The sequence below is a fragment of the Chiloscyllium plagiosum genome, chromosome 30 (assembly GCF_004010195.1).
Source record: "Chiloscyllium plagiosum isolate BGI_BamShark_2017 chromosome 30, ASM401019v2, whole genome shotgun sequence".
NCBI lineage: Eukaryota > Metazoa > Chordata > Chondrichthyes > Orectolobiformes > Hemiscylliidae > Chiloscyllium > Chiloscyllium plagiosum.
Window position 1 is genome coordinate 29,910,490 of NC_057739.1, and position 25,402 is coordinate 29,935,891.

The 25,402-nt window shown below is 39.0% G+C and overlaps 1 protein-coding gene across 2 annotated transcripts in view; it reads left to right on the forward strand.

Moving 5' to 3' along the window:
- The window catches only part of mvb12ba (multivesicular body subunit 12Ba), a 177,839-nt gene extending 157,938 nt beyond the window's left edge, over positions 1-19,901 (forward strand). The window contains exon 8 of one of the 2 annotated variants that reach the window (XM_043720220.1): positions 17,458-17,537. In XM_043720220.1, coding sequence (XP_043576155.1) covers positions 17,458-17,462 — 5 coding nt within the window. In that variant the 3' untranslated portion in view covers positions 17,463-17,537. Of the gene's footprint in view, positions 1-17,457 lie in introns of both variants that reach the window. The other variant, XM_043720219.1, reaches the window with a different exon arrangement.
- Positions 19,902-25,402: the final 5,501 nt, after the last annotated feature.

Sequence of the window (25,402 nt, forward strand, 5' to 3'; positions counted from 1 at the left end):
TAGACCCAGCGAGTATTGTTGCGTTTCTTGTCTAAGAGCTGCTTTGGTACAGGTGGCAGTATATATGTGAAGGGATGTCAAAACATGCAGTCCTCATTATTCTCTGAAAATTTTCGAGATGTGTTATACATTGCTTTCATGTTTCAGATTTGCTCAGCAGTTAAAGTTAATGACTACAAATATGAATGTCAGCTAATTTTTAATATTTTAGATTAAATTAGATTACTTACAGTGTGGAAACAGGCCCTTCGGCCCAACAAGTCCACACCGACCTGCCGAAGCGTATACCACCCAGACCCATACTCCTATATTTACCCCTTCACCTAACACTATGGGCAATTTAGCATGGCCAATTCACCTGACCTGCACATTTTTGGATTGTGGGAGGAAACCGGAGCACCCGGAGGAAACCCACGCAGACACGGGGAGAATGTGCAAACTCCACACAGAGAGTTGCCTGAGGCGGGAATTGAACCTGGGTCTCTGGCGCTGTGAGGCAGCAGTGCTAACCACTGTGCCACCGTGCTGCCCACATTTTAGTTCAGAGCAATTCCTACCAATTCCAGTGTTTAAGTTTGTGAGTTATAAACATTAATCCAAGATCCTGAGAGTCTGGCCTAAATCAACTTAGTTTCATGTTGTAGGCATAGTTGTGCAGTATGATGTAGTGGCTTGGAACACACGAACTCAATTTAGTAGAGGTAAAGATAAAAGTTCTTCCATTTGTCGCTATCCCTCTGAGAAGATGATTTTTAATTTGGACAAAGCAGGTTCTTTCATTTTTAAGTGCGCCATATTTTTTTAAATTGCCTTCGTTTTTTTTAAAGGCATATCTGTCCTTGGAACTCCCATGATAATTTTATTTATAACCTTTAACAACTTAGCAGCGGAGTGCTAAGTGACCACAGATGATTAGTGAGGTTCATCACTCACAATCTCAGTTGAGGGGTGGGGGGTGGGTATGGGTATGATTCCGAGAAAGCAGCTAGCAATCCATCTAAAGACCAATAGATATAGACACATTTGAAAGGGATGCAGTAGCAAAAAGATGGACCTATATAAGTGAATTGTATGATGGTCCAAATCAAGAGATCCCTTAAGATGTAAAGAAACAGAATGGATGAGACGTTACGATATTAAAGGTGAAGAATGTTTTGTAACTGATGAATATCGGTAAAGTTTCAGGTAACAAGAGAACATCTAAAAGCTGTGGAGAAGCAGAATTTGCAGTGATAACAGAAATTTGTTTACCAAATCACATTCCAAGTGATTTGAGACATTTGCTATTCATTAAGTTACTCAAGAAGCCCAGAATAATGGCATAGAATCATCTTAGAACTGAAGCTTAATGAGTCATCTCATGAAAGTGATCATGGTAATCACAGTAGAAAGAAATAATAACATTCTTGAAGCAAAAATTAGTGGAACAGTCTGGATTTAGATGAGGAGTAGATGGGAGAGGGAATATTTCACCCAAGAGCAGCCATCAGTAAATATCTCAAAGTAAACAAGAATATTTCTGTCTGCTTCATAGAGTAATTTGAAGAATGCTTTGGTAACGAAGTAAATGTTTGACTACCATGACTTGACAGATCAAATAGCCACCTTCGGTGCTGTATATATTTTAGAATTCTACGCAACTTTTTGTGCCAATTTTTAAAGTGATTCCCAGTGATTATTATATTTTAATAAGTATTGTTTTAAAGCCGTGGGTGTCTGGAGATAGAACAGGTCCAAGAGAGCTCAACAGTAATATCACATTAATGCCTAATGATATGGTTGGCACTGAGTAGCAATAACAGGAACTGGTGTTTGGTGGCAGATTAAATTGTGGCAATAATCTTCTTCAGTTGATTTTGGATGCCAAATCATTTTTATTTTGTTTCAAGCCCAATCCTGGTATAATACTGGTTTGTCAAATTTATAAAATGAATCCAAGCCCTCCCATTGTTAGGAACGTTAATCAATCTGACTCCATTGAATAGTGTATTGAGACAAAATTAAATAGGTACTCGTATTTAAATGTACTTTTATATTGTGAATAGAATATTTAATGCTAAATTAATATTTTCCACTGCATTTTCAAAATGAGCTTTGAATATTTTCACTAAAAAAGGAACTGTGGCTGCTGGAGGTCTGAAATGAAACCAGAAATTACTTACAAAACTCAACAGGTCTGGCAGCATCTCTGGGGAGAAAGCAGAATTAACATTTCAAATCTGGTGACTGATGAAGAATCACTGGACTCGAAGCATTAACTCTGCTTTTCCCCCCAGATGCTGCCAGACCTGCTGAATTTCGGCAGCCAGTTCTGTTTCTGTTGGAGTATTTCCACTTGTAGTTCATTTAGATTGAACATGGGGAAAAAAAAAGAACAATTGTCTGCCTTCCCATTTCCTGGCTTTTATTTCAAGCTGCATTATAAGTCATTGCCAATGATATATATCATCTATTTTGACCTGTTTATAGCTTCGTAAAAATAAACACACAGGAAATATTAGGGGACTATTTTTCACTTTGACATAAGTATGGCAAAAATATGCAACTCTGAAAATTAGAGCAAGGTTTATAATGAGCTACCTTAGATTTTTGATTATTAATAGTACACACAGTTTCATCAGTGATAGAATTTGTTTTATGATGGTTTCTATTTTATGCTTCAGGGCAAGCCCTCAGCCTTCCAATCCCATTGTCTGAAATTATCTGACTTGGGCGGCACGGTGGCTGAGTGGTTAGCACTGCTGCCTCATGCACCAATTCCTCAGCCATACATTCATGTCCATTATCTCCCTGTTCCTGCTCTCTCCAGCCTGAGGAACTGGAAGCAAACTGGAGATAACCACCCTGGAAGTCCAGCTTTTTAGCCTTTTTCCGAGTTCTCTGATGTCCCGCTGTAGAATGTCCCTCTTCTTCCCGATGTCATTTGTTCCGACATGTACCACTACCTCGAGTTCTTCACCTTTGCCCTTGAGGATTCCCTGCACTTTGGATCCTGGCACCAGCAAGGCAATACACCATCCTCAAATCCTGCCTGTTGCCGCTGAAACCCCTTTCAGTCCCTCTCACTATGGAGTCCCCTATTTTGATGGCTCTGCATGATGTCTGGCTCCTCGGCTCTACCTCCACACCAATATTCAATTGGCAGACCTGTCCACCTCTTGACTGGTAGTGTCGTCTGCTTTAACAGTTTCCAAGAGAGCTAACCTGTTCATGAGAGGTACTTCCCCTGGGGTCTCTTGCACGTGAATCATCTCTTCCTTCCTCATCATCATCTCCCTTCTCTCTTCTTGTATGCTTAGTGTAGTGACCTCACTGAAGGTTCTGTCCAGAAAATTCTCATTCTCTTGGATGAGCCTGAAGTCATCTAGTTCTCTCTTCAGTGCTGCAACATGTTCCTTCAGAAGCTGAATGTGTACACCCTTTCCACAGCTATAGGAGCCAGAGACATCATCAGTGTCCCTGACCTCCCACATCATGCATGCAGCTTGGCAATGATGTCTTCATCTTCAACTGTGGCATAATCTCCTCACTTAGACTCCTGAGCCAAAGACTCGCACTTTTCTCACCAGACACTTTCCTCGACCTTTTTTTTTTGCTGGTTTCGAGGTCAGTACTTAAATAGCACTCGCTAACCTTCCCAACAGCCTCTGTGCTCCGACCTCACTTCCGCCCATTTCGGTCTCTTCTGAACACCGTCTACTTGCTGCCATAATTTGCTCATTTCACAATTAACAAATGTCGGGATCTGGACATCTTAGTGTGGTGAAAACCTAGAAGTGAGAATGGCTGGAGCATAGTATGTGGGTACTCAGTCACTAGGCTAATCCCCTGGCCAGAGTGCCGAGTTAAAATATGACATTTAAAGAAAGGTCTAATTTCTCTTGTGCATTTCTATTTGAGAGACTTCAATCAAAATTTCTAATCTGAATGAGATTGTAGTTTCAGTAAGGGTCAAGGCAGGTTTAGATTCCAAATTCCAAAATGCTGTTAGAGAAGAAGAAAAGGAATTATGATTTACCCCCAATTTAGAGTGATGTGTTAATTGGAGGATAGTTTACAGGTTCTGATATTCCTGTGCACCAATTGGCCTTGTTCTTCTACCTTATGGAGAATTTTAGAATGTGTTGACAAAGGCATCTTGGCAGTTTGCTGGAGTGCATTTTGTAGATAGCATGCATGCTGTCATTGTGCATGGATGGTAGAGAGAATAAATGTTTAAGGTGGCTGGGATGTTAATGAAGTGGGTTTTTTTTCCTCTGTATGGTGTTACGATCCTTGAATGTTCTTTGGTCTATACTTATTCAGCCAAGTTGAGATATATCCGTCATTCTTTTGAATTGTGCTTGTAAATGGTAGACAGGCTTTGAAGAGTTGGGAGTTGATATGCTTGCAAGAGAATTCTCAAGTTTTGACCTAGGGCATACCTACGTACCTATGTGGCTAGCACAACATCCTGAGCATTGCCATTGATGAGGTTTCGGCACTAATTATGCATCAGAAGCATGAATAGGTTTCTTGTTGGAGATGGTCGTTGCCTGGCAATTATGCGGCACATACGTTAGTTGCTGGTTATGAGTTGAAGACTGAAGTTGTCCAGATCTTGCTGAATGTGGGCATGGAGGCTTTATTGTCTGAGGCAGCTGAACTGAATACAGAAGCATCAGCAAACATCTCCACTTCTGGTCTTGTGCTAGAAGGAAAATAATTGATAAGTAGCTGACGACACAACACTTGCAACAATGACCTGGGATTGACATAATAGACTTCCACGAACAATAATCACTTTACTTTGTGCTGGGTCTGATTCAGAGTCGAAAATTTTCTCCCAATTCCTGCTGGTTTCAATTTTACTGGGGTTTCTTGATACCACATCATGTCAGATGCTGTCTTGATTGTCAAAGGTAATCACTCATGCCTCACCTCTGAAATTTTGCTGCATATTAAATATTTGGACCAATGGTTTAGCTGACTAGACCAGGTGGAATCCCAGCTCTCATCAGTGAGCAGGTTATTGCGATGCAGTTACCACTTTCATTAGAGACATAGTCATACAGCACAGAAACAAACCTTTTGGTCCAACTCATCCAGACATCCCAATCTGATTTCGTCCTACTTGCCAACATTTGACCCATATCCCTGAAACCTTTCCTATTCATATACAAATCCAAGTACCTTTTAAATGTTATAATTGTACCAGCCTCCTCCACTTCCTCTGACAGATATTACATACACACGTCACTTTCCGCATGAACAAATATGCCTCCGGTCCTTTTCTTATATCTTTCCCCACTCATCTTAAACCTATGCCGACTAGTTTTAAACTCCCCCCACCTTAGGAAAAAGGCTTTGCCTATTTACCCTATCCATCCCCCTCATGATTTTATAAACCTCCATAAGGTCATCCCTCAGTCTCCCAATACTCCAGGGAAAAAAAGCCCTAGCCTATTTAGCCTCTGTAGCTCAAACCCTTCAGTACAGGCAGCATCCTTGTAAATCTTCTCTGCACCCTCATGTTTAACAATATTCTCCCTATAGAAGGGCAACTAGAATTATATGCAAAATTCCAAAAGTGGCCTCACCAATGTCCCCTGTTCAACCTCAACATGACCTCCCAGCTCCTGTACTCAGTGTTATGACCAATGAAGGCAAACTTGCCAAGTGTTGCCTTCACCACCCTGTCTACCACTTCCAAGGAATCTGCTCCGCTAGGATCCTACCAATAACTGTTTTAAGTTGTTCCCTGGTTTGCCTTAGCAAATGAATCAAACACATTGACATATGGAGTTTAATTTAGATCAATCATTGGTCCATCTGATCAAGGTCCCATTGTACTCCTGAGAGAATCATCTTACTCTCCACTACACTACCAATTTTGGTGCCATCTGCAAACCTATGAACCATACCTTCTCTATTCATATCCAAATCATTTATACCAATGACAAAAAGCAGTGGACCGCCATGCTGATCCTTGTGGCATCTAGTCTGAAAAACAACCCTCCGCCACCTCCCTCTCTATGTCCTACCTTCAAGCCAATTTTCTCTCCAATTGGCTAGCTCCCCCTGGTTCCCACGTGATGTAGTCTTACTAACCAGTCTGGATAAAGTGAGGACTGCAGATGCTGGAGATCAGAGCTGAAAAATGTGTTGCTGGAAAAGCGCAGCAGGTCAGGCAGCATCCAAGGAGCAGGAGAATCGACATTTCGGGCATAAGCCCTGAATATGGGCTTCCTGAAGAAGGGCTTATGCCCGAAACGTCAATTCTCCTGCTTGGATGCTGCCTGACCTGCTGCCCTTATTAACCAGTCTACCAAGGAGAACCTTTCAAACGCTTTGCTGTAGTCCATAAAGATAACATCTACTGCGCTGCCGCCTTCGATCTTCTTTGTCACCTCTTCCCTCAATTGGGTTGGTAAGACATGGTTTCCCATGCACAAAGCCATGCTGACTATCCCTAATCAGTCCTTGCCTTTCCAAAAGAATGGAAATCCTGTTGCTCAGAATCCCTCCAACAGCCTACTCACCATTGCCGTCAGACCCACCGGTCTGTAGTTCCCTGGATTTTCCTTACAACCTTTCTTAAATAATGGTACCACATTAGCTGCTCTATAGACTTTCAGCACCTCACCCGTGGCTGTCAGTGATCTAAATATCTCTTCCCTAACTTCCCACAAAGTTCTGGGAAACACTTGATTTACCTTTTATGCTTTTAAGACCACCTCTTCAGTAATATGGACTCTTTTCAAGGTATCACTATTTATTTCCCCAAGTTCTTTGTCTTCTAAGTCTTTCTCCACAGTAAATACTGACTTGAAATATTTGTTTAGTATCTCACCTATCTCCAGTGGTTTGCTAATGATTGAGAGTAGTCTGATGGGATGATACTTAAATTTATCCTGCTTTTTATACACAGGGCATACCTTGGCAATATTCCATATTCAGCAGTGTGTCAGTGTTGTAGCTGCAGTGGAATAACCTGGCCAAAGGAGCTGCTATTTCTAGAGCAGTAATGTTTACTAAAGCTAGAATATTCTCAGAGCCAGTAGCCTGTGCTGTGTCCAGGCTATTGGCCATTCTTCATAACGCATTAAGTGAATCAGATTGGCTGAAGTCTGGCATCTGCAATCATGGGGACTTCAGGAGAATGTTACCCACTCAGCACTTTTGGCAAAGGACATTTGCACAGGCGTATGCCTTATTAATTCCAATATCTTTCTGGGAATTACCATCAATGAGAATGAAGATGTTATTTTTCTTTTACTTCATTCACAGTACATATGCTTGCTGGCTAGGCCAGCATTTATTGTTCATCCCTAACACGAGTCTACCACATTGCTATGGATCTGAAATCACATAGATTAGATTACTTAGTGTGGAAACAAGCCCTTTGGGCCAACAAGTCCACACCGACCCACCCAGATCCATTCTCCTACATTTACCCTTTCACCTAACACTATGGGCAATTTAGCATGGCCAATTCACCTGACCTGCACATTTTTGGATTGTGGGAGGAAACCGGAGCACCCGGAGGAAACCCACGCAGACACTGGGAGAATGTGCAAACTCCACACAGACAGTTGCCTGAGGCGGGAATTGAACCTGGGTCTCCGGTGCTGTGAGGCAGCCGTGCTAACCACTGTGTCACCGTGCCGCCCTTATAGGACAGACCGAGTGTGGATGGCAGATTTCCTTGCCTAGTGAACCAGGTGGGTTTTAAAAAGTAAAATCTCTTTCCAGTAAGAGAGTGTTTAATTCCAGATTTTTATTCAGATTTCACCACCTGTCACTATAGGATTTGAACCCATGTCCTCAGTACTTTAGGTAAGGTTACCTCTGTACTACTGCCTTGCAGAGGTCCACAGCCTTTATTTTGGGCTGTTTGAGTCACCTGAATTATTTAGTATGAAAATTGAGAGAATTTTCATGCTAAATAATGAAGCCTGTGTCTGTTAGAGCACATGTTTCCTGGGAGTGTTTAATCACTGTGCAAAATATTATAAGTATTCTACAGGAGCTGAGTTTCAGTGAAAGGCTAAAGGAAATCCGTACAAGGCTGACTGTTTTATCCAGACCAGTCAGAACTTGGAGCATCAAACTATATCATGATTATCGGTAATAGTACTTGAAAGCACTATGCTCTTAATCTGTACGTTATGTTCCTTCTCTTGCTTTGAAAACAGTATGCATTGTTAATCTGGATATATTTCAGACATCATGTTATGCAATGTGTAACGCATATACTTACATATTTCTTTTTCAAATTTCCTTCCAGTTCTATTAACTTCACCTATCTCCATCAGATATTCAGCTTGAGCTGTTTCCCCCTCCACATTACAGGTCTATCCATTTGTTCAAGTCAGACTTGAATGTCTTCACCAGCTTGGCTTGGCAAGCATAGTTATTCTGCAGAGAAAGGAAAGAGTGGCAACCCTTCTCTATGTCCTTACCTGGATCTGTTTGTTGACTGGCTCAGGTCATGGCCTTGTACTCTCAGTAAACCTCCACTGATTTGTTGCAGACTTGCTGGTGCTTGAGTATAAGATTATTTGAACTTGGATTGTTGAATCTTTTGGTGAATCTTGCAATGAAGAGACTTAGCAAATATCCATCTGTAATTTTGCCATTAAGATTGATTTCAATCATAATCTATCACTTTTGACTATGGCATATATTTTAACACCAATTTGTACTAACAAGGTTGACATGAGAGCTCTTGTTATGTACATTTTCTATAATTGCCTAGAATTTATGAATGTTTTCCTCATTGATCTGTATGTCAGGATGCACCTCACAAACATAGCCTTTTGATGGTTGTCTTCTGGAATACTCACACCAGAAGGTGTACAAAGTTAGGGTCTGTTCAATGCATGATCACTGGACTCTGATCAGAATAGATAGGGAAAAATGGATAATAAAATGGAGTGGGATGAATAGATGATGAGGAGAGGGGCAGGATTGCATGATGAGATGAAAATGGTTGGGACTGTGCGTAGGTAAAGGTGAAAGATGAGAATGGGTAGGTTTGCAGTGTTGTCAAGTAGGTCTAGATATGATATTATGCCTTTTTGAAGTGGAATGGCAGTAGATGAGTATGGAAGAATATAATTGATTTGGTATTTAATTGTACTTTGAATAAATACTTTTGAATTGGAAGAAAGTGTCATCCTGCCTGTATGTAATCAGGTCAGCCTTTCACGTGGAGAAATCTCCATGCACTTGACAACAACACAGCAAACCTACCCATTCTCATCTTGCACCTTTACCTATGCACAGTCCCAACCATTTTCATTTCGTCATGCAATCCTGACCCTCTCCTTACCATCATTTAGTATCATTTTTCCCTATCTATTCTGACCAGAGTCCAGTGACCAATGCATTGAACAGACACTAACTTTGTACATCACCTGGTGTTACATCTGAACACTTTTAATAGTTTATTATAATGATACATTTGCAAGCATTGTACCAGCACCCCTTTTAAGTTGAATCAGTATGGACCTACAAATGAACTAACAGACTTTAGTACGTTGGTCTTTTCCTTAAATTATCACACTCCCAAGTCTCTGAGACCTATCTGTGATGCAGTTGGCTGTTCCTTTTGCACCCTGGCTGCTTCCATTACACTGAAGAACGCACTTTGTTTTTAAAACAAAAATCACACCCATGACGATGGTTGTTGTGAAAAGCCACATCCTGAATCTGTTTAACAACTTCTCGAGTAGTCATTAGCAGGTGAAGGCAGTATGGATAGGGGACGATTCTGGTATTAACTTAGTTTTGCGTTTATCAAAAAGATTTCTCTGAAATTAGCATTTGTCAGGAATGTGGCATACATTCAGACACCGACTCCAAATCTGTCTGTGTCTTTACACTTTTACAGTTTAGAGACTCTGTTTTACGAGCATCCAAGTTGTGAACAGTCATTCTTACGAAAGTGATCCCTTACAGGATACGAATATTTCTGGTGCTTATGAATGGATGTTTTAGTGTCCGACATTGTGTTCTGACTTGTATACAAATCAACTTGCTGGAACCAAATATGTTTCAACTTGAACATTGCCTGTACTTATTGTGTGATCTACTGTCTTGGTAATTGAAGAGGTCACGGCGTGTGCACATGTTGGATTTTCCATGTCCTGTGGAATGCTGGGAGGCCGAGTTTGACCAATTTCTGAAATTTTACATCACAAATGGCTTTTGCTTTCAAATGTTGGTGCCATTTAAATTAAATATCTTCATGTTGAAGGTCCTGCTAATTACTAATATAGAGAAAAAGGCTACGTACATTACCTCAATTCAATCATGAAAAGGGCTGTTTTTTTTAACAATAATTCTATGATGTTTACATTATTATTATAATTCTCATTTAGCAATTCCATCTTTATGCCTGCTGACATTGTATAATACTCGCCAAGCATTACCTTGAGATGGTGCGGAAATGGAATCAGTTGTGACTTACAACTTTAATATTTAACATATTTATTAAACAGTCCCAGGATAAATTATTTTGGCATCAAATGTTGGAAAGTGTGTCAAAGAAGTGTCATAAATTAAAATTTATGACAAATTAATGTCACATTGAAAAATGAATGGTGAAATCTTACAAACTTTGACCCACATCACAAAAGTTGAAAATTACTCCCCAGTGACCCAGTGCGTGAATGAGTCTTGCAACTTGGTATGGTTGAAGGCCAAAATCAGTAAAATCAGGATTCCTGCTGCTCACCCACATTAAGGGAAGGGAGGAAGTGAAAGGAAAATGCTGAAAAGGTAGGCTCCAAATCATTAACTATTTCATGCATACAATTATTTTATGCAAACGTAAATACTTCTGAGTCAAAACGGTTGAGAGTTTAATTAGAATTCCTGTGATGGAGCACTGAAATGTCAGAAAATTGATAACCTTGATCTACATTTGTATTCACTTGTGCCTAAGTTTTATTAGCCTTCCCATTCCTTCGTTCACTTAAACAAGGAACATTTCGTTTTCCACACTAATGCGAAATATTATTCGTTCATGTACCACAAATACACAGTAAATACTTTTTGTATAATATGTACACCTTTTGAACAATTATCATATTGCTTTATATTCAAATAAAGTTCACTTCTTGAGTGGAGATCTGCCAATGGAACACTGTGGGAATTGGGCACAGAGCAATGATGTTTTGTAAGGATCTAAGCTTAATTCTATTTTCACTTAATATAAGTGACTTTAAGATTGACAAAAACAAAATAGAATTGTTATAAAATCTAAGACATGGAAGCTTTCAGGAAGAATACAAGACACTGCCAGAAGACAGACTTGTTAGAAGACTGGGTAAGTGGTTTTCCAATGCACCTCACTGCAGAGAAGTGTAACGTACAACTTTCTTTGACAGTAAAGAACATTTGAAGTGTATATACCTTGGGCATGAAGACTATTTTTATAAAGAGTAGGGCCATCAATGCTAAATGTTAAGGCAGGAGAAGTACATGGAAAAGGCCAAAGGCAATTAATCTTGTATATTGGTACATCAACACTACAGTGATAAAGTGATATTGAGTTCGTACGAGATTGCTTGCACAAGAGTTCTGGACATCCTGTTGCAGGATTAGAGATGTGAAGAAAATGGTACTTAATAAGTGAGAGAAAATTTAAAATGTATTTTCCTTGTTAGAACAAAAATAGTGAAAGATGATCTGATGGAGACTTTGAAAAAGTAAAGTAGTGGAAGGTTGTTCTGACTGAGTTGGTAACAAGGGGTGTAAATTTGTGATTGCTGTTTGAAGGTTTTTACTCCAAGTTTTAAATGTTAAATTCTTTATCTCAGACAGAGACTGCAACATAATTTAAGATAGTATTGGACTAGTAATGTACAGAAGAATTTTTAAGGTACAATAAAAAAGCAGAGAAATACGATGAGAGTAGATTGCTCTGGTTAAGCTAGTGAAAGCATAATGTACGAATGATGTTTTCCAATGCTAGTTCCCTCAGTTTTGAAATGGCTAGTTGCTCCATTGCATTTACTGAATCAATCATTCAAAAGCACATTGTGCTATTTAATTAGTTAAAGACTACAGGAAACCAGCATATTTTAACCAAAATATTTATACTGGAGAGCTCTTCATTTATATCTAAATCATTTGGGATTTTAGGAAGTTGAAATTAGGCACCTGATACTCTGTTTCATCATGATGACTGTAATAGAGCACTGGCCATTCATTCATCAGTTTACCATTTACATATTGTGTATTTTTTTTTAAAAATCACAAAGATCTGTATTTTGCAAGCAATTCAAGTATTTGGATAATGTTAGATTGCTTTAATATTAAATATTAATTTAATATTAAAACACCTTTAGGTTCCTGAAGAAGGGCTTATGCCTAAAATGTCGATTCTCCTGCTCCTTGGATACTGCCTGACCTGCTGCGCTTTTCCAGCAACACATTTTTCACCTTTAGGACCACACCAGATGTGTCCTCCAAATGATCCATGAATTAATAACTTGATATAAACTTGTATGTAGCCCCCTTTTAGTCATTAAGTGTTTAATATTTTTAAAAGCAACTGCACAGGTTTATGCTTTAAGGAAAATTAAAGATTAGTTTATTACACGTCTGTTGTTGAGTTACATAAGAAAAGGGTGATAGTTATTTGTTAAAATATAGATATAAAGATGTTAGTAAGGATAAAAGTTGCACAAGTTGGAAATGACATCAGTCTCGACTTTTCATTGCAAGTCGTCTTTGCTTGAAAACTTGCTTCCCGAAACAAAAGGATCAAACATTTGTCGTCTAAATTAGCAGCTATGATGCTTTCTGACGTCAGATAGTTGGAGATTGCTTACACAGGTCTTGGGAGTAAATGAAAGCTTCAGTGTTTCCATTTTATGGCACTTCAGTTGAGAGCTCTGGATAAACTGGTTCAGTTCAACAATTCTGGAAGTCCTTCTCTACCTTGCCCTGTTAAGAATTAGTGACTGCTTAAAGATGTTTCTCTCAAGGTCTGTACACAAAATAATTCATTGTCAGACATGCACAAATCAAATCTTGCTTCCATAACAAGTATAGGGTTAGCTTAACTCTCGGACAGACCCATCCATTATTTTAAATCAAGATAGCTTAAATAACTGCCTGTAAGATTATTTTAAGTTGAGAGCTATTTACGCCACTAAGAGTTGAGTTTCAATTTACCCTGGAAATGTTCATTCAATTTCAAAGGGTCAGTTGTGATTTCTAATTGAAGAATATAAGCTGGTCACATTACCAGCTGAATCCACAAATGTCATCATGTGACTTGTAGCCAGTTTTGTCAGTTTTTTGTGTCCATTTTAATGTCTGAGGAGCTTTCCTTTCAAAATATGTAATATTGTAAGCATATATTCTTGACAGTCCAAAACATTGGGATTCATTTTTTATTTGCAAGTTAAAAACCATCCCAGCTTTTAGAATGTTATTTGTGATACATTCATTTTAATGTCAATACTAATATATCTGTTGATATGCTTTATCTTCCTGACATTTCTTAAAACCTGACATTTCTTAAAATATGAACGCATCCTAATGATGAAGAAATGAAAGAATGCTATTTAATGGAAGTAGAAGTTCTATGCTGTCAAGAATGTAATATAGCAAAGGTTTTCTTAATTTCTTTTAGACACTGATGAATGCATTACATGGTACATCGGAGATACTAGGAAAGCTGTGACAGTACTTAAAGTGGATACGTCCCTCTGTCTCAAGAATATGACACTGTTGCTGACAATAGTAAGGATGGAAATTGAGGCGCTGGCCACAGTCTTCCAGTCCACCTGAGCTATGCAGTTACTGGAAGAGGACTGCACTAGTTAAACTCTGTTTAAAAACCAGACAAAGGATACAACTGGCCATGCTACATCAGTCAGTTTAACAAAAGCTTTAGCATCATTAATCAAGGCCGATTAGAGGAGCATGGAACCAATTTTGTTTTGGTTTGATTGTGTTTTTTGGTGAAGTATCAGTGAGGATGAATGAAGCCTTGGCAGTTGTAGGCATTTTTAAAATATACGTACAATAAATAACTACGTATTAGGCTTTTAGTCAAATTGAAGCCTGTGGGATGGAGCAGCATGGATACTGAATTGGCTAAGGCATATAAAACCATATTGTGAAGGGCTGATTTTCAGGCTGGAGGGAGGTATGTGTTGATGTTTCCCAAAGTTCAGTATGAAGACTATTGCTGTTAATACTGTATTTGTTAATGACTTTGATTTGGGGATACATGACAAGGCACAGTTTTGAAGTTACAGGTGACTTGAAACTTGGGTGTTGTATGACGCTAATCGATTTCAAACATGAATGTAGATGTCACAGGAGCACAGTTGCAAATTAAAATGAAAAACTTTAGAAGCTATTACTGAATATTATAGCAGAACACTTAAAGTTCAAGGTAATCAGTCAGTCAACTTGATTTTGTGAAAGGGAAGTCATGTTTAACCAATTTATTGGCATTCTCAAAGGAAATAATGTGTGCTGCCTATAAAAAGGGAATACTGGAATGCACTGGGTTTAGATTTCAGAAGGCTTTGATAAGGTCCCACATCAAAGATTGTTGTAAATAAAATTTCAAGATGTCGGGATAATATAATGGCATGGATATAAGATTGTCTAGCTAACTCGAAACAGAGTAGGCAGAAATGGATAATTTTCTGGTTAGCAAGCTAGAACAAGTGGTGTTCCGTAGGGATCAATATTGAGTTCTTAAGCTCATATAAATTCTGGATAAAGGAAGGTATGGTTGTTAAATTTTCTGATCACACAAAGGTAGGAAAGTAAGTTGTGTAGAAGAAACATGGAGGCTACAACAGGATACTGATAAAAATCTAGTAAATGGAGTATAATACAGGAAGGTATGAAATTATTTTGACAGGACAAATAAAACTGTCGTACTATCTGAATGGTAAGAGATCAGATAGAAAAGGTTGGTATGTAGGTACAGCAAGTAATTAGGAAAGCAAATGAAATGATTTTTGTGGAAAGAGTTGAATATCGTCATCGAGTTTGTTTCAGTTGTACAGGGCATTAATGAGGCGACCTCTAAGTATTGTATACTGTATTGGTTGCTTTATTTAAGGAAACACAAATGCATTGGAAGCTGTTCGAAGATGTTTTACTAGACTAGTGAAATGGCACATTGAGTCATGACAGGCTAGGCTTGCATTGACTGAAGTTAGGATGTCTACTCCTGTGGGAGAATCGTGAACTGGGGGTCATTTAAGACAAGTTATGAGATCTTTCCTGAGGACTGTGTGGAACACACTTCCTTTAAAAAGTATTGGAAGGAATTTTGAACATTTACAAGGCAGGTGAAGCTAGATTGTTCATGCCATCAAAGGTGTGAAAGATTATCAGGTATAGGCAGGAATGTGGGGTCATGATCTCATTGATTGGCAGATCAGGCTGAAGGGACAAAGAGGCATACTACTGTCCCTGATTTAAATTTAATACAGGAAAGTGAGGTCCTCCATTTTGGAAGGAAGAATGAACAGAAACAGTGAAAGTTAACGGTGCAATTTTAAGATGAGGAAAAAGAAGAGAGTCACAAAGAATATAAGCAATGGGTGTTAGTGCACAATTCTTTGAAGATGGTTAGCAGAGCAGTTATAAGGTACATGAGCACCTGTGCTCTTTAAGTCGAGGTGTGGAGTTCAAAGGAATTTATGCTGACTGCTCTTTAGAAAAAAGTAGTTTGGCCCTAGCTAAAGTATTGTGCCCCAGTGCCTGTCCTTTAGAGAGGACATGAAGGACTTTGTGAGAGTCCAGAAGAGGTTATATCATTATAGTTAGATGGATCAACTGGAGGAACACAGACTGTTAGAAGAGAAGCCTAAAAGGAGATTTGATAAATGCATGTTAAAAGCTTCAAGGGTTTAGAGAATGAAAATTCATTTTGTGGTTGTGGAGATGACCAGAGAGTACACATTTAAAGTTAAGTGACAAAATAGCCAGAGGCGGCATGAGGAAAAATATATACTTTAGTGGTTAGGATCTGGAATGCATGGGCTGCTAGTCACAGAATTCTGCAGTAAAGATTAATCTGTTTAGCCCAGTGTGTCTGTATCGACAAAAACTACTCTAAATCTACACTAGTTCCACTGGCTCTTTCAAATACGATTTCCTTAAATTAATTTAAACACTTCAACGAGATGATTGCATGCATTTAGAAAAAGAGAATTGCTCTTTAAAACCAGCAGCACAGACCCAGGGAGCTGAAAATCCAACACCTTTGCTGCACTACTGTGTTTAAAAAGTCCACCACTGTATTTAATTGGTTTTCCTTATACATGCTGAAATGTAATGAACATTAAGTAACCTCTATAAAGCCTTCGAATGACTTTAGAATAAAACTGATGTTGCACTTTCTTGACTGACAGAAAATGCTGAATTTTCTTATTAACTCTAGTCCAGTTCTTGCCAAGTGACCTTTTAAGTACTGAAATAATTGAAAGCGGACTTGCACTTCACGCATGCACCACCAGATGGCAGCTAATACTCATTTACCAAACCCTTTCACACAAATTTTCCTGTTTGGCAGCAGCTAGTTTTGTTTGAGGTTTTGTCTTGAGGTGTTGAGTCAAATAGGTTTAAAAAGGGGAAATTAATTAAAACAATTGAATGTAATGATTGTTTAAATATTTTCTTAGCGTTATCTCCCTATTCTATTTTTCTTCTGCTTCCCAATCATGGAAAGAAAGGGTTTCATCTTTATTCATGTTCTTTTCCAAGTCAACTTGCACTGTAAGAAAACAAAGCTGAACTTCAGACAGATTAGTATGTATGAGTTGCACCTGCTTAGTTTGCTGGATGGCTGTCCAGAGTGATACCAACAGCATGGGTTCAGTTCCACACTGGCTGAGGTTACCATGAAGAATTCTCCTTCTCAACTTCTCGCCTCACCTGAGGTGTGGTGACCCTCTAGTTAAAGCACCACTAATTTGTCTGGGTCTGTCTGTCTCTTTCTTTCTTTCTCTCTCTCTCTCTCTCTTTCTAATCTTTCTTCCTCGATATCTTTTTCTTTTGCTCTCGCTTTCTCTCATAGCAGCCTTATGATCCAGTAGGACTGTGGCGATTTTACTTTGAACTCTTCTCTTGCAACCTTAGCAGCACGTGTTGTCTCCCAGTGTTTGTTGTTGTACATACAGTACTTATGGTCTAGGAAAAGTTAGATTTTCTAAATATTCTGGTCATTTCAGGGTTAATGGTTCAGCCATTAAGAATACTTAGTTCAGTGTAAGCAATCCTAGTACCTGTTGTCTTTTTCTGAATGCAGTGCCTGTATGTAGCAGTACATTTCAAATGTTATCTTTAAAGACATAATTAACCCTGCTAACTGAAGTTTACTGACTTCTGTGATCAAAATTTCATGATACTCATCTTACCATTTGATTTACCGATTCAAGTTTTCAAAAATTTGCTTCATTACTTCTATTATCTTCACAGTATGATTACAGCTTTAGAACAGAACAGAGTGCTGCAGCTCGTCTTCCACCAAGTCCCACTAAATGTCAACAACCTTCATCCTGAAGATGGACCTTAATTGAGTTGTTGTAAACTAAGGGACAATATCTACTGGAACAGCCACCACGCGAAGCAGTTTTGGACACTTTGCTTCCTTTAACTTCTACTGAAATGGTATTCTTGTACTAATGGAAAGGACAGTATTTCTAATAACCAGCAGTCTACCTACAACTTAACATTGGGTAAAATCATTTTGTACATGGAGTTTTGTAAATACAATGTTTAATGTGATCTTTATTTGCAAATCTTCTAGCCTTGAATAAGGTTAATCATTTTAATAATTATTAAACAAAGGCTGGATGTTTTTGCTTTCTTGAGCCATAGCTTATTTTTGTTTCTCCTTTTTTTTTGTCAAACTGATTTTGCACACTTCAGAAATGCTACTGGTAATGGCCATTTTCGCAAGCTATGCATCGTTTCAGTTAATAGACATTTAGCCATTTGTTTTCACTTTTGAGATTAGATGTATTTTTAAGGAAATAAAGTTTTGAAATATCATGTGTTTTACTTTTATTTCCTGCTTCTAATAAGTCAAATTTCAATAGTACTGAGAAGAATTTAGTAATAGTTAAAATCAAATTTAGGAAAGTCAAAGTAACTTTTTATTGAGATCAGAGAATTGGGTGCTAACTTCTATCATAGCATCTAGAAATCTTAAGATTTACTAAGCTATTGTTTCTGCACAGATATTCTACTTTTATGTAGATTTTCCCTCTAGTCAGTGGTTGTTTTCTCTTATTTCTGATGCAGAAAATATCATAGTTACCTGTTTTCTCTTGGAACATATCAAATTTAGAAATCATTATCAGAATTCCACAAAAATTAAGTTGGTTTTTGATATTCTTCTCTGTTACATTCTCCCTTGTCTTTCCAATTTTGCTTAATTAGATATAATCATGAGTTTTTGTTGGAATTCTCAGATTTTCTACATCAAAGCCTTCCAGCCTATAAATATCTTGCTGTACTTTAAAGCTGTTGTTTATGGAAAAACAGTATTAGTTATATCACAGTGAATGAACAAAAGTTACAACAGGCCTTCCTTTTTGGTTCCTTTGTTAACAAAGGATATTTCTGCTATCCGAATGCAATATTTGTTAATGCAGTTTTTCTACGGTTGCATAAGGTATGATTCTGTGGTTATAATCTGAGTGAAAGTGTAGCTTTGTCAAAATGCACTGATTTGCTTTGCACTGCATTTTTAATGTTTGGGCTTTTTTTAAAATGTGGACCCTTGCTATCTGAAACTCTTTTGTATGGTTTTTAACATGCTTGTGATTCTAAATTAATGTTAAGAAACACCTTAATTGTGTAACACTGTAACACTCTTGTTAAGTAGCAGCTTTTCTTTAAACACTGCCATGAATTTACCAGCCTTACCTCAATAAACCTAACGGCTACAACCTCCTTTCAGGCTTTGTGATCCACACTGAGAGAAATCAATGTTCAAAACTGCATTTACTGCAGAAACAAGAATGTAGTGTTTTTATTGAATGGCAGCTGCTCAACAAAAACAATCTATGTTAGCAGGTTTACACACTATATGTAAAGCAATTATTTATTTTTTTCATTTTCATCTTTTTCTCATTTCCAGTGCAAAACAGATGCCACTTAATATGTAGGGCAAGGGTAATCAGATTAATAATGCCAGTGTTTAGAATTACAAGTTTGTCTTTTTGTCTGTTTAGCATAGTACTTCAGACTGTCATGTAAAACAAGTGTTCTGATCCATTGGCACTGTTTGAAATGAACAAAATGCTTCAGCCATTGAATAATTGATTTTCAATGTTGCATGAATAGTGTGCTTAAGCGATTAATTCAAGAAACATAATTATATTTTCTGTCTGTTCTGTAGAAATAATGTAAACCCATACCATTATCGTTTCTGTAAAGAAACTAGGCATTTATCATTTATGTATGAATATTGGCTGCATCTAAATGTCTGGTGGAGCTCTATGAACTTAAAGATGACACAAAGGCATTCTGCTGTTAAATGATGAACGTTCTTTGCAAAACAGAGCGGAGAGCATTGACAGTATGACTAACCATTTCCAACTCATCCATTTACAATTTACTGTGAATAATTAAAGCATAGTAACATAAAAGCTGCAGAACTTCCACCCAAGTGCTATCATCTTTAAAATGTTGAAAAATATTTAACTTTCACCAGCCAAACAATTGTAATAGTTCAGTTTTATTTTTAATTGTGTTGGAGATTTAACTCACTGCTCTTAAAGTGTTCAGAAATAAAAAACTTCCTGTATTTATTGTAGATTTGTTTCCTGTAGTTACAAAGGGAGGTTTACAATTTGGTTTATTGAGTCTGTGTTAATAATGTGACCTGTTAAATAAAATATCTGTTTTAACTAGCTTCTTTTATGAATGCGTTTCATTAGAAACACAAACAATTGCATTCATGTAGTATATTTTGCAACCTCAACCTCCTAAAGCATTTCACAGTGAAGAATTTATTGCGTTACTATATTATAGCTAAACATAATTTGTGCAGTCTTTCCCACAAACCACATGAGAACCAAATAGTTGATTGTCTCTGTAGACAGAAAGGTGTTGGCTAAGGGAGAAAGAGTACTGCCTCTGAAGAGACATCATTGCCTCAAATGAAGCATGATGCCTTCAACAATACAAAGTTAAAAATCACACAACACCAGGTTACAGTCCAACAGGTTTAATTGGAAGCACACTAGCTTTCAGAGCGCTGCTCCTTCATCAGGTGGTTGTGGGACAGCAGTCCTTAGCATTGTATTGACAGTGTCAGTCTATTTTGTTTTCAAATCCCAGGGTGGGGCCTGAACTCTCCATTGTTTGACTTGGTGCTGAGGATGTGGTCTGACTGATTAAAACAATGTGATGATATTTTTCAATGATTTTTTAAAAACTGTTATGCTTTACACAGTACAAAAAAAACCTAATCAAATTGACAAACTGCACATGTCAGTATCTGAAAAGAAACTGGGCCAGAAATTTACTGTATTCATATTTTCTTGTCGTACATATACCTTCAGGTTCTTTTGCCTGAGAGTAATTGTTTTATTGTGTTCTAATGAGCAAACAAGGCTCAATCATCAATATGATCTGTAGAATAAAGGAAAATTGTTTCTCTTAAACCAACTATTACAAATTTTTACTTATTTCTTCAAGTTTTAAAACTGTTAAATTTTAAATTAAAATGTTTTTTCTTGCTTTTCCTTTTTGATATTTTACTCTTCAATCCAGTCCTTTTTCCCTCCATCTTTTACTGTACCTGATTGACATTGACATTGAATTCCTCCCCCTTTGACTTAATTCTTGTTAGTCCTTTCTTACTTACCAATCCTTAAATCCCAATGATTAATGGATAGTTTTGTTTGTTGACTTGTTCACTCAGCTCATTGTGAGCATTCCTTATCTATGAAAATGCAGCAACCAATCTATTTAGGTGCAGTATCTTCACTTAGTGCACATTTGCTGATTGGCAGTGAAAGCAATCTTTGAAAAGCAGGTTCTGTTGCAAAGTGTACCACATGAAACTGTCATGTGATACTGTGGGTGGCTGTTTTCAAAATTAACGCATGTTGCCAAGCTTCTGTGGCCATTGATGCGGTGATGCAGACAGGAGAAAGTTTCATAATTTCTCTCCCCAGCTTGTGACATCCAGGTGTACCAGTCGATGTTCAGCATTTTCATGTTACACATGGAAGAATCCTGGTGACTCAGTGGTTAGCACTGCTGTCTCACATTGCCAGGGACACTGGTTCAATTCCTGCCTCGGGCGACAGTCTGTGTGGAGTTTGCACGTTCTCCCCCTGTCTGTGTGGCTTTCCTCCCACAATCTGAAGATGCACAAAGATGCTAAATTGCCCATAGGGTTAGATGCATTAGTCAGGGGTATATGTAGGGGAATGGGTCTGGTAGGTTACTCTTCAGAGGGTCGGTATGGACTTGTTGGGCCGAAGGACCTGTTTCCGTACTGTATTGAATCTAAAGCAGAGCTTGGGTCATCTGGCTCCAGCACCTCGCCACACCAAATGTCCTTCAGTGTGAGGTTGCTGTCTATCTGACAGATGTGTACGAACCAATGAAGTTTGCCATGTTTAATATTGCCAACATACTTCACAGAATTGTTACAGAGCAGGAGAAGGCCATTCATCCTGGTATGACCGCTCTGATGTTTGAACCCAGGTCTCCAGGTAATTAGCCTGGGCCCCTGGACGGTGTAGTCCTGTGATATTAACACTACTTCCTCATCTCCACTTGGGAGCTCAGCCTTTGAGAGGATGGCTACATTTGTAATTTTGTCCTGCCAAGGTATATTCACAATGTGACATTTCACTGTCATACAGCAAGTTGCTGAGAACACATCTTCTAAACTGTTAATCAGGTCATGAATACCCTATTAACCCTGGCTGTGTAGCATCAACTTGGACTTCTAGCAATCCATGCGGGCAAGCAGTTTATCAGCTGAAGAGTGCACAGTCATCTCTCTCACACTAACTGCAGAAAATGTGTTGCCGGTGAAAACTGCAGCCCAGGATCTCTCGTTATTTGGTGAGTGAGAGATTTGTTTCATTCCTCAAAGTAAAGGAAAGTGTTTCAACGGCTATCAAAATGGAGAGAACATCCATTGGTTTCTGAAAATCATCAAGCTTTGCATCAAAGACAACATATCCAGAAATGATCTGTTTGCTTGAGATTTGATTAGATTCCCTACAGTGGTGGAAACAGGCCATTTGACCCAACAAGTCTATACCGACCCTCCAAAGAGTAACCCACCCAGACCCATTCCCCTAACACTAGGGGCAATTTAGCATAGCCAATTCACCTGGCCTGCACATCTTTGGATTGTGGGAGAAAACCCACACAGTCACCCAAGGTGGGAATTGAACCTGGGTCCCTGACGCTATGAGGCAGCAGTGCTAACCACTATGCTGCCCCATTTACTGCCTGTAAAGTTTTTAAGTTAGAGAATTGGTCATTTAACATGCATCTATTTGATCCAAGCTCATGAAAGTATTCTGAGAAAGTGATTGGCCTTATTGGTACAAATTGCACTTGCATTCTCTCACTGAACTTAAATAATGATGATACAAAACGATGCATCAATGTAATTATTCATTTTGGGTGTTATGGTTAGTATTCTTTAAATGGATGTGAAGTGCCTATTGTTGTATATTAAAATGTTGTTTCCTTGGATTTTGTTTTTGTTTTAAGCATGTGTAACATATATCCCTCGTTTCAGAGCACTGACTCATCAACAACATCTAATTATGCAACTATGGGCACGAGGGTTTTAATGGAATCAGCAGTTCAAAGGATCTTTGAATGGATAAATAATCCTGATTGCTTGGCTTTCTGTGGAACTTCATAATCCTTCATTTGATCTGTGAAAACTGTGAATGTACATGGTTAAAAGTAGTCTCTTTTGGAGCATGTGTAAAAGTGCCAGTGTATTGGGGTAGTTTGAAAATTGCTCTTCCGGTGTGTTTGGGTTTTTCTGCTGTGAGGGTTATATATTTTAACACACATACACAGTGGTCTAAGGATTTTGAGGATTATTTTAAGTCCCATGAGAATGGTTCTGACCCCACCCCCCACCCCCCCACACACACACAAACACACAACGTTAGGAAAAGCTTTTCTACTTCCTATGGATATAGCCAAATTACCAACGTGGTTTCTTAGTTTTGATTGTGGTATTGTCTGTAAAATTTATTTATTCAGTTAGCTACTCTATTGTGACTGAGTAGGGTAAACTGTATTGTCAGCTCAGATCTAGACATGCATGATACCCCATTGTGAAAACCTTCCATTAAACTTACCAAACACACACTTAACCTGGTATCATAGGACATAAGGTGATGTTTCGTGGAATATACATCTCTACAGGTTTAAAATTGCTTTGTATATTATCAAAACCCCCTCCCTCAATAAAATGTCGAAACTGATACACTTGAAGATATTTCGACAATGCTCCAACTGATGCTGTTTCAATTGTTGTTTTACTTTCAGTGTAGGAGTCCATTCGGCCCGTCATGTTCATACATTGTAGCCCTAACACTTGGATATGTCTTCCTTTCCCTTCCTTGGCGTGAGCTATACTGAACGGTTACTGAAGGAATGTGGTACATTCCGCCAGCATTGTGGCTTCTGTCGTTAATATTTCACAAAAGGAGAACACTTTGTTACCCAACAACACGCCTCGATAAAGACAGCCATATCCTCCGAGACTTGGCGAAAACACTGGGGTTGATTAAAAACACAATGAAATGCTCAGCGATTCTGCCAGGTACCCTCCCTATTGACGCAAATGATTCGGGACAAGCGAGTTCGAGTTGTAGTCAATTCGTATCTCCTTGTACGTCCGTTTTCTGTGATGAGCCTCCTAGCCTCAGCGTATGTGACCAGATGTACTTAGAACTTCCGTACTGTATGAGGATGCTCTGTATTGTCCTGGGAGCAGTTGGACGCAAAACACTGCACTATATACAATCACAAAGAGATTACATGGTATCCCCCAATCAGTATTCAAAGACGCAACTGGCTAATACTCTCATAAGCTGAACCACCACTGTCTAAGATAATTTATAGGTTCATTTTTAAAAAAAAATGTTGGAACCTTAAACAGCCAGCTGGCGTTTACTATTGGAGAGTGAGACCAACCATTATGTACCCGGATTGGCGATCGTTTCTTGAACTTAATCCCCCTTCTGTTTTGTGAAAGCCAGCTGCTTCTTGTTGGCCCTTAACTCCCGGACAGTTACATCTAACGTCGCTTTTTCTGAAGTTAATTCACAGGTTGCGATCCATGGTAAGGTAATAATGGAGCCTCTAACGTTGCCTGGAATGGTATCTACGAAAATAACCATGTGAAATAATTTGAAGACTGAATTGGAACATTGTTCTGTTTTCCGCATCTCCTTGTGTTCCCCCTTATCTCTCCCTTCTTTATAGGTGATTGAATGTAATTAAGAATCCGTTTCTCCTTGAAATTGTTCATTGATTAGTAGTGCTGGAAGAGCACAGCAGTTCAGGCAGTATCCAAGGAGCAGGGAAATCGACGTTTCGGGCAAAAGCCCTTCATCAGGAAGAAAGGCAGAGAGCCTGAAGCGAGAGATAAGCTAGAGGAGGGTGGGGGTGGGGAGAAAGTAGCATAGAGTACAATAGGTGAGTGGGGGAGGGGATGAAGGTGATAGGTCAGGGAGGAGAGGGTGGAGTGGATAGGTGGAAAAGGAGATAGGCAGGTAGGACAAGTCCGGACAAGTGCTGAGCTGGAAGTTTGGAACTCGGGTGAGGTAGGGGAAGGGGAAATGAAGTCCACATTGATGCCCTGGGGTTGAAGTGTTCCGAGGCGGAAGATGAGGCGTTCTTCCTCCAGGTGTCTGGTGGTGAGGGAGCGGCGGTGAAGGAGGCCCAGGACCAACATGTCCTACGCACAGTGGGAGGGGGAGTTGAAATGTTGTTGGGCCACGGGGCGGTGTGGTTGATTGGTGCGGGTGTCCTGGAGATGTTCCCTAAAGCGCTCTGCGAGGTGGCCCCAGTCTCCCCAATGTAGAGGAGACCGCATCGGGAGCAACGGATACAATAAATGATATTAGTGGATGTGCAGGTAAAACTTTGATGGATGTGGAAGGCTCCTTTAGGGCCTTGGATAGAGGTGAGGGAGGAGGTGTGGGCACAGGTTTTACAGTTCCTGCGGTGGCAGGGGAAAGTGCCAGGATGGGAGGGTGGGTCATAGGGAGGCGTGGACCTGACCAGGTAGTCACGGAGGGAACGGTCTTTGCTGAAGGCGGAAAGGGGTGGGGAGGGAAATATATCCCTGGTGATGGGGTCTGTTTGGAGGTGGCGGAAATGTCAGCGGATGATTTGGTTTATG